Raw genomic sequence first — 11,055 nt, 5'->3', positions numbered from 1 at the left:
TATTGCTGTGTAATACTCTTTTAATAGGAATACTATGTGTGTTTTGTATTGTATCTTACATTGTATTTTTTTACGAATTTCGTGGAGATATCTGTGCTAAGTGCACAGATCCCCCCACAAAATTCTGCTCCAGTGGACGAGGGGGTTATGAAAGGTATGTGGTAAGGTCTGATCAGGGTAACTCCAGAAAATAGTCGGTAGTTGCCAACCACAAGGTGGAATGAGTATAATATTTTTGAGTAGGAGGATGTTTGATGGTTAAGAGAGCTGGGCGCATGCAGTAAAAAACCAGGGAGTCGCAGGTAGGTGCCCAGAGAAGGCAGATGTGTGCAGACAGCTTAAAGGGAGTAGTAGCAGCTAGGTGCGCAGAGGAAGGTGACGTATGTTGTCAGTGTGAAGGTAGGTCGCTGCCCCTGACCAAACTTTAGCATGCAAATGAGAGAAGATATATAATCATTTCAAATCTGTTTTTGTTAATGTTCAGAGTTAGGATTTATATGTCCAAGGTTTGATGCAGTAAGCGTTTTGTAAAATTTTTAGTAAGAGTGATTCGTGCTACGAAAATGTTTGAAATAGTAGGTTTTGTGTATGACTTGAAATTTTAACAACATATGTATTTTGATCAACTTTGTGTTTAAATCTAACAGCCTGAATCATAATCCACATCCTCTGTTTGTATTGAATATGAAAGTGAGTAGTAAACTAAAGTTACCCACCAATGAAGGAACCAAGTACATATCAGAGCCAAAAGCTAATTTTCCAATACCATCATAATGCCAGTGCACAAATGGCATTATTCTCTTAGACTTGATTGCTGAATCAAATACATGCTGCATTTGTGGCAAAATGGAGAAGTGCAAGAAAGAAGTTCACAGATGCAGTCAGATGCAGGTTTGCTGAATAATTAATTTAGAACAATCTTATCACTCATACTTTCACAGGATAAAAGGATACAATTTTAGTTACATACTTTCAAAATATCAATATTTTAGGAGATATCAATATGCCTCTTGATATTGATCCTTTCATAGATATTGGTCTGCATTTGGATTTCGACATATTTAGTTATCGATCTTTTCCTATATGTCGGTCTTTTGCAACATACCTATATTATTCAGTACACTGATTTTATTCGAGATTCATATTAGTACTAGATATCGATATTTATGTGATATCGATGCTTTACATTGAGTCGATTCTTCATGGAACTAATTTATTTACAAAAGATCTAGTCTTTAGAGTCAACGTTTGTTTTCGAAATTTCGAAAGTTTTAGAGGTATGATACTTTACGAGTTGTCGACTATTAACGAGTTCATGTCTTTCGTGATGTCAATTCGTTTCGAGATATCGATACCTTTCTGATATCGATGTATTAAGATGTATATAGTTTATCGAGATACCAACTACTTTTGAGACATCATCTGCTTTTGTGATATCGATATAATGCCTTACCTTGGTAATTATGCTACCGACATATTCAGATATGTCGATACTTTTCAAGTAATCGACATATGGCGAAGCATACGGTATTTTCCGAGAAATCGTCTTTCTTCGAGATAACAATATATTGAGATTTAGCGATATTATTCGAGACACCGATATATTTCAGGAGGTACCGATATTTTTATAGATGTCGATGATTTTCTAGATCATAGAAGATAATAACAAAACTTTAGAGAATAACAAGACTTGGGTGGGGGAGGGGGGAGGATTCGTAATCATAGGACTGAAGTCTACAGACGGTTTAAAGAAATATTGATTCTTTTGCAGGTACCATTATTTTAGAAACAACATACGCCAGGTGCCTACTCAGTTTCAAATACCGTGGCAATGACTCACAATACTGGGCAGTGCCAGAACGTCTGAAGAACGTGGATATATTTTCGAGACATCGATATTTTTCGTGAGATGATATCTTTGGATATAGCGACAACTTTCGAGACATCGACCTTCTTCATGTACACTTTTTTCGATACATCTGTATTACGCGGCATTTGAATATTTTTCTAGATATTGTAAGTAAGCTATTTAGGTTTTTATGTCGGTAACGTCACGTAGTGCTCTGTATGAAAATCACTGACTGTGCTGTGTGCAGCATGTTGCTGGTTGGCATTGTTGGAATATTCGCTATTGTAGTGTTGGGCAGTTGGATGCAAACAATACATAGTGTTGCGCAGTTGCAGGTGAGCTGCCAGCAGTGGTGGATGTGGGGAGAGAGATGGCAGAATTTTAAGAGTGGTCAATCTGTACTTGTGCCCATCAGGAAGAGTAAATTTGTAATATCATGAACTGCTATATATATATATATATATATATATATATATATATATATATATATATATATATATAAATGATGACTTTTGAACATTATTGAGTTTGTTCCAGAGATCGATTATATTCTGTATACCAATTTATTACGAGACACCCATTTTTATAGGTATCTAATTTTTCGAGATATCGTATTATTTTCGAGAGGTCGTCGTTTGTATAAATATTGGTTGATTTTCGAGAGATCGAATTCCTTTGAGAGATGCATATATTTTGACAAATCGTTAGTTTGCGAGAAATAGATACATTTCAAGAAAAATGATATTTTCAATACATCGATATTTTCAGAGATGCAGATTTTTTCAGAGATGCAAATTTTTTCAGAGATGCAGATGTTTTCCCAGATGCCATTGTTTTCCGAGATGCCGATGTTTTCCGAGATGCCGATGTTTTCCGAGACGCCGATGTTTTCCGAGACGCCAATGTTTTCCGAGACGCCGATGTTTTCCGAGATGCCGATGTTTTCCGAGATGCCGATGTTTTCCGAGATGCCGATGTTTTCCGAGATGCCGATGTTTTCCGAGATGCCGATGTTTACTGTAATGTGGATGGTATTCGAATTGTAAATGTTTTTCGAGGTATCGACATTTCTTGAAATGACAATATTTTCGTCACATCAGTATTTTACGAGACATCTATTTTTTCGAGGAATCCTTTTTCGAATTGTCAGATTTCACGGGTTACTGTAATTTTTGCGTATCGATTTTATTCTTGCTATCGATTCCATCTTAGATATATCCCTCTTCTCGAGATATCGAATAATTCTGTGAAGTCCTTATGTTGCAAGACAGTTATATATATCGACATATTGACAATATGCAAGATATCGATAAATTCTAGTGTATTAATAATTCTAAGATAACTATAGTATCGAGAAAATGAAATCTAGGTATCCATAATTATCACAGGATCGATAGGTTTCTAGAATAAGATATTAAGGGTCGATTTTTGTATCATGAATGGTATATGTTCTAAGAGGTCGTTTTACTCCAAGAGTACGTTTTTACAATGTGATCGATATTTTTCGCTATTCCTACCTAGATCGATATTTTTCATGTACCTGAGTATCTGGAGATGACAGTTCTTTTCGACATTTTGGAGATATCGAAGTCTTTTCGAATGATCGATGTTTTATGGAGTTGTCGTTGTTTCTCATAGGAAGGATGTCTTTTGGGAGATTGATGTCTTTCTGGAGATTGATGTTCTCTTGGGTGATTGATGTGTCTCTCTCGGGAGATTGATGTGTGTCTCGCTCTTGGGAGATTGATGTGTGTCTCGCTCTAGGGAGATTGATGTCTCTCTCTCTCTCTCTGGAGATTGATGTCTCTCTCTCTCTCTCTCTCTCTCTGGAGATTGATCTCTCTCTCTCTCTCTCTCTCTCTCTCTCTCTCTATCTCTGGAGATTGATCTCTCTCTCTCTCTCTCTCTCTCTCGGGAAATTGATGTCTCTCTCTCTCTCTCTCTCTCTCGGGAGATTGATGTCTCTCTCTCTCTCTCTCTCTCTCTCTCGGGAGATTGATGTGTCTCTCTCTCTCTGTCTCGGGAGATTGATGTCTCTCTCTCTCTCTCTCTCTCTCTCTCTTGGGAGATTGATGTCTGTCTCTCTCTATCTCTCTCTCTCTCTCTCAGGAGACTGATGTCTCTCTCTCTCTCTCTCTCTCTCTCTCTCTCTCTCTCTCTCTTGGGAGTTTGATGTCTCTCTCACTCTCTTTTTCTCTCTCTCTCTCGGGAGATTGATATGTCTCTCTCTCTCTTGGGAGATTGTTTTTGAATGATCGATGTGTTGTGGGAGGTCGGTTTCTGTCGAGAGGTTGATTCCTTCTCGGCAAACTACGTTTTTGGGAGACCGATTTTTTGGAGAGGGTTTTCTCCGTCAAATATATTTTCGATATTCCGATATTTTTCTTGACTACAGTATTCTAAGAGAAATCGATATTTGTCGAGACATGTTTTCAAGATGTAGATAAATTTTGAGATGTGTTTTTTGTGATACCAGTATTTTGCGGGAGCCTGATAGTCTCGACACATGGATTGTTTTCAGTATATCCAATTTCTTCGAGAGTTCGATATGCGTCGATAAATCGATGTTTCCGAGAGAGGTGGAAAATCTAAGAGGTCTCAATGTTTTTAGAGATATTGATATATTCCGAGAGACCATTGTTTTCCGGGAGGGCATTGTTTTCCGGGTGGGTGTTGTTTTCCCAGAGGGCATTGTTTTCCCGGTGGGCGTTGTTTTCCTGGAGGGCGTTGCTTTCCCAGAGGGCGTTGTTTTCCCGGAGTGCTTCGATTTCCTGGAGGGCGTTGGTACCTTCCCGTTTCCTCTATATCTCTTTTGTTACGTAACGTTCCCTTCTACAATAACTTATGAAACCTTTCCTTAGGATATCTGTCTCTTGCTTAGTGATAACAAATTGAATCTTCACTTTGTAATTTCTCTTTGTCAATTCTCGCATACAAATTTAATTGCTGCTTATTAAAAGTGATTTTATGATTATTTCGACGAAACATGGAATTTCTCGTCGTCGTAGCCCTCAGTCGTTATCTGCAATAACCCAAAACTGTTCATTACCTTTTTTAGTGTTACTGGATCGCCATCTGACTGCTACATCGAACTGCTACATGAATATGCTTACACTGGTTTACTCTACTGTATTAACTGCTGGTGGGCTGTCATAATAAGTGGCTGTATTTATTATCAAAGCTGACATTATTCGTTAATAGCAAAGCTGACGTCATTCTTTAATTAATTTGACTGAAGTTACGTAATTCAAAATTACATTTTTTCTTGACAACAATAAAATTTTTTCACAGTTTTATGTTGATCGTTTTTTGAATGAATTATAATCAGTAATGCAACATTGCTGGACGAAATTAATTATATTCTGAAAACGTTTCTACAAATATTTACTACTGGTAATGAAATGATTTTACGAATGTTAAAATTGGACTTACTCTTTACAACAATATTCCAACTAGCATTACACAAACATACCTTCAGTAGTCTTGAGTTTCGCTAAGAAAATAATTCAATAATATTATTTCCTATTATGATAATAGTTAGCTGATGTCTCTGTACATCCATTTATAATCTCTTGCAAATCATAGCTGGTGGCTGGCAGGCACACTGCTCCTCTCAACCTCTCGCTTCAGACCTGCTACCAACTCGCTTCACATCTCACTTACTACTGACTTCCTACGAATGCTAAAGTGCGGTCACTCTTACCAACAATGTTTCTGGTGCAGACAATCCCTGCTACTATTACAAAATACACTCCTGGAAATTGAAATAAGAACACCGTGAATTAATTGTCCCAGGAAGGGGAAACTTTATTGACACATTCCTGGGGTCAGATACATCACATGATCACACTGACAGAACCACAGGCACATAGACACAGACAACAGAGCATGCACAATGTCGGCACTAGTACAGTGTATATCCACCTTTCGCAGCAATGCAGGCTGCTATTCTCCCATGGAGACGATCGTATAGATGCTGGATGTAGTCCTGTGGAACGGCTTGCCTTGCCATTTCCACCTGGCGCCTCAGTTGGACCAGCGTTCGTGCTGGACGTGCAGACCGCGTGAGACGACGCTTCATCCAGTCCCAAACATGCTCAATGGGGGACAGATCCGGAGATCTTGCTGGCCAGGGTAGTTGACTTACACCTTCTAGAGCACGTTGGGTGGCACGGGATACATGCGGACGTGCATTGTCCTGTTGGAACAGCAAGTTCCCTTGCCGGTCTAGGAATGGTAGAACGATGGGTTCGATGACGGTTTGGATGTACCGTGCACTATTCAGTGTCCCCTCGACGATCACCAGTGGTGTACGGCCAGTGTAGGAGATCGCTCCCCACACCATGATGTCGGGTGTTGGCCCTGTGTGCCTCGGTCGTATGCAGTCCTGATTGTGGCGCTCACCTGCACGGCGCCAAACACGCATACGACCATCATTGGCACCAAGGCAGAAGCGACTCTCATCGCTGAAGACGACACGTCTCCATTCGTCCCTCCATTCACGCCTTTCGCGACACCACTGGAGGCGGGCTGCACGATGTTGGGGCGTGAGCGGAAGACGGCCTAACGGTGTGCGGGACCATAGCCCAGCTTCATGGAGACGGTTGCGAATGGTCCTCGCCGATACCCCAGGAGCAACAGTGTCCCTAATTTGCTGGGAAGTGGCGGTGCGGTCCCCTACGGCACTGCGTAGGATCCTACGGTCTTGGCGTGCATCCGTGCGTCGCTGCGGTCCGGTCCCAGGTCGACGGGCACGTGCACCTTCCGCCGACCACTGGCGACAACATCGATGTACTGTGGAGACCTCACGCCCCACGTGTTCAGCAATTCGGCGGTACGTCCACCCGGCCTCCCGCATGCCCACTATACGCCCTCGCTCAAAGTCCGTCAACTGCACATACGGTTCATGTCCACGCTGTCGCGGCATGCTACCAGTGTTAAAGACTGCGATGGAGCTCCGTATGCCACGGCAAACTGGCTGACACTGACGGCGGCGGTGCACAAATGCTGCGCAGCTAGCGCCATTCGACGGCCAACACCGCGGTTCCTGGTGTGTCCGCTGTGCCGTGCGTGTGATAATTGCTTGTACAGCCCTCTCGCAGTGTCCGGAGCAAGTATGGTGGGTCTGACACACCGGTGTCAATGTGTTCTTTTTTCCATTTCCAGGAGTGTATATCAATGCGAGGTGTTTCCCCTCTTTTCTTAAAATGTAACCATTCAGTCTCCCCACCCTTTTTAAAATTATATCCATTTGCGGTCTCTTGCCAACAATACTTTGGTACAGACATTCCCTGCTACCAAAATTATTCCCAACGTGACAAATATTAATTATCCCAAATTAATCGTCTTAATAAAATATAAACATCTTTCATAAATTGTGGTCTGACAATAGACAACAGAAATATACATGTCTTACAGTGCCAATTTTTCGGGGGACCGCTGACTTTTCGGGGGTGGGGGACCGCTGACTTTTCGGGGGGGGGGGGGGACCGCTAACTTTTTGGGGGGGACCGCCGGCTTTTCGTGGGGGACCGCCTACTTTCCGGAGGGGGGGGGGACCGCCGACTATTCGGGGGGGGACCGCCGACTTTTCGATAGATATTGATTTTTTGTGATGCTGACGTTCTTCGAGAAAACGACGTATTTCGAGGGGTTGGTAGTTTTGACGTTCTCAATGTTTCTCAGGAGTACAATCCTTTTCGGGTGGTACATACATTACAAGGGGTAGATGTTTTTGGAGAGGTCGGTGTTTTTCGTGCGGTTGACATTAGTTCCAGCAGATAAATGTTAGTTTACTCGAGGGAAAGGCTCGCAATGTGATGTTCCGGCATTACGTAGGTACGAAAACAAATGACAAAAACGGGAGATTTTATTATATTTTTAGTACAAATTATTACTTTTCGCGTTTGCTCGTGTAATGTGGTTGCTACACCTAGTCTCATGGAAAATATTTGGGTCCTAGGTCAACTACAAGGCACTTCAAGCAGTCAGTAATTGAAGTTTCTATAACTAAAACATGACCTGTTATAATGATTATTTGTTGATTGCATTAATTTAGAACCTTCTATTTTCTACAGAATGAAGAAACTGAAAACCACAGTACGTTACATAAATTTCCAGCCAATAAATGTAAACTTTCCCAAGAGAAAGACGAAGAATTTGTTATTTTCATGACATCGATACATTTTGAGAGGTCGGTACCTTCCCGAGAGGTCGGTACCTTTCGAAACGACGAATTCTCTGCCTCTCTATTTTCAGAAAATTAAGAAAAATCTCTCCAATTCTGTGTTGCTTCACTTACGATGTTATGGACGAAGTTTTCCATCACCCACAGTAAAACATTTCGTTTTGTTGGCGGATAGTATCTCTTTTATGATTTTACAACTTTGGTTACCTATATATGTCGTGGGTCTGTTACGCTCGTTAGAACAAGTTTAACTTTTGTCCACAGGCGTATCTACTCGAATTTAAGGCACATAAATCAGACTGTCTTTTTCTACATACAGTTTAATCGAATTAGCTGTCCAGTTCGTTTGGATGCTATTTGATCCTCTGTTGCCTTCAGTATTTCATCTCGTGAAGCTACCCATTCGTCTTCTACTGTATTTCTTTTCCCTGTTCTAGTCAGTTGTTTCCTAATGCTCCTTCTGAAATTCCCAAGAACCTCTGGTTCTTTCAGCTCATCTAGGTCCCATCTCCTTTATTTTCTACCTTTTCCAATTTCTTCAGTTTTATTCTACAGCTCATAATCAATTAATTGTGGTCAGAATCTACATCTGCCACTGGAAATGTCTTACGATTTAAAATCAGGTCTCTAAATCTCTGTTGAACCATTATATAACCTTCCAGTGTCCCCAGGTCTCTTTCCTGCATACAACTTATTTTATGATTCTTACCAAATGCTAGCCACGATGAAATTATGCTCTCTGCAAAATTGTTCCAGGTGACTTCCTCTTTCATTCCGTTCCCACAATAATCACCTACTTTTCATACACTTCCTTCTCCTACTATCGAATTGAAGTACTCGATCACAATTAAATTGCCGTCTCCTTTAACTATGTGAATAATTTCTTTTATCTCATCATACATTACTTCAATCTCGTCGTCATCTCCGAAGTTGGCATATAAACTTGTACTACTGTGGTACGCGTGGGCTTCATGTCTGTCTTAGTTACGATAATGAGCTCACTCTGCTTTTCATAGTACCTTACCTACATTTCTGTTTTATTATTCATTATGAAACCTACTATTGCATTAGCCCTATTTGACTTTGTATTTATAATCCTATATCCACCTGTACCTCATGCACCGAACTTCACTAATTCCTACAGTATCTAATTTCAATCCAACCATTTCCCTTTTTGTTTCTCCTGATGGCGTCATCATCCTGAGTAGTCTGCGCCCGGAGATCCGAGTGGGAGACTATTTTATCTCCGGAACATTTCACCCAAGAGAACGCCATCATCATTTAACCAAATAGTAGGGCTGCATGCCCTCGGGAAGAAGCCACTCCACCGTCGGTGAGGTCCGTGGTTCATGTAGGAAGGGGGTGGATTGATAAAAATATTTAGTAAAATACTGACAATCAATAATCAGTTTATCAGACACACATTCAATAATCAATTTATTTGTACCAACTCTCAGAAATAGTAGCCATATGAATGGTAAACCACCTTTAAAATGAAATACAGAAAGGCTGTTGAATTTATGACGGAAGTAGGTTATGCCAAAAGTCCATGAACGGGCCATACACGTTAGTTCCGCTACTGAGAGGAGCTGCTATCACCAGATAGTTTTTGGACGATTCGCCATACTCTTTCCACTTCTCCGTCAGAAGGGAGTCCAGTTCTGGAGTTGGATTGCTGGAACAAGAAAAATTATATCAGTAAGCAAAGTATTTATTAATTTGCAAAGCTGCCAAGGATGAGTCACGCACAGGCTGCAGCCAATTCTGAATTTTCTTTGTTAGAAATGTCTTATGACTAGGGCCTCCCGTCGGGTAGACCGTTGGCTGGGTGCAACTCTATCTGACGCCTCTTCGGCAACTTGCTTGTCGATGGGAAAAAATGACGATGATTAGGACAACACGACACCCAGTCCTTGAGAGGAGAAAATCTCCGACCCAGCCAGGAAACTAAATTGGGACCTTAGGATTGACATTCTGTCGCGCTGACCACTCAGCTACCGGGGGCCGACATTTCTTTTGTTGAAGAAGACATAATCTTGTATTGGGACTGAATTTACTTTTGAAACTTAGCGTTGACATGTGGGCTATAGATGATGGAAACCACTTACTTACACTGAATCAACAAACTTGGTTTCGTATTTATGCTCTTTTATTTCTTAAAGCAATGGGAGGCATTCCGCATTCCATTGCGGCGCGGATCATAGTCCGTGACACTTTTATGTAGTTACTGATCAAGGTTTATCTCCATTTATTGTGCTGGCCGTTGTGGCCGAGGGGTTCTAGGCACTTTAGTCTGGAACCGCGCGACCGCTATGGTCGCAGGTTCGAATCCTGCCTCGGGCATGGATGTGTGTGATGTCCTTAGGCTTATTAGATTTATGTAGCTCTAGGGGACTGATGACATCAGATGTTAAGTCCCATAGTGCTCAGAGTCATTTGATCTATCCATTTATTGTCAAAGACAGTTAGCGCGATTACTGAGAAAGACAGAGGAAGAAAGGAGGTCAGAATACGCATTAAGGTATGTCCCTGAAACGTTTTACTGCTGGTCACCTGCTGTTGTTCAGTGAATCCAACTGTATTTTTAAGTAGTAACTGAGGTTCACACTTCGTAGGCTTTGCCGGCATAATAGGTCTTGAAAGAGTTCTCAGATTTGCTGCCGGATCCTAAAATCAACATGATACAATATTTCGGCGATAGAACTGTCCGGCATCTTCAGGAGAACGCAGCTGTTGCTGAGTTCCGCTGAAAACTGATGCCAAGGCTTCTCTCTTAGCATATTTCATCCCCCTCACCCCATATGGGCGGGAAGTGGTCAGTCAGAGGTATAATATTGCGTTTTTCAGCCAAGCGAATTTAAAAAAAAATGTATGATTAAAATTAGAAACAAATTTTGGGGTGCTTTTCTATTTTAACGAAAATATATACATTTTAAAAATATGTCACAGGATGGTGAAATTCTTCTGATGAGGAAACGCTGAACCATTTGGACATTCACTTAAAAACTGAGGCACTTGC

General features: G+C 41.2%; 1 protein-coding gene across 3 annotated transcripts in view; it reads right to left on the bottom strand.

Annotated features, from left to right (window-relative positions):
* Positions 1–9,460: 9,460 nt before the first annotated feature.
* LOC126236935 (esterase FE4-like) overlaps positions 9,461–11,055 on the bottom strand; it is a 212,734-nt gene continuing 211,139 nt past the window's right edge. For 2 of the 3 annotated variants that reach the window (XM_049946624.1, XM_049946625.1), the window contains exon 11: positions 9,461–9,711. In XM_049946624.1, the coding sequence (XP_049802581.1) occupies positions 9,555–9,711 (157 nt within the window). In that variant the 3' untranslated portion in view covers positions 9,461–9,554. The remainder of the gene's footprint in view (positions 9,712–11,055) is intronic. The other variant, XM_049946623.1, reaches the window with a different exon arrangement.

Source organism: Schistocerca nitens, chromosome 2 (assembly GCF_023898315.1).
Source record: "Schistocerca nitens isolate TAMUIC-IGC-003100 chromosome 2, iqSchNite1.1, whole genome shotgun sequence".
Lineage (NCBI taxonomy): Eukaryota > Metazoa > Arthropoda > Insecta > Orthoptera > Acrididae > Schistocerca > Schistocerca nitens.
This window is presented reverse-complemented; position numbering and strand designations above follow the sequence as displayed.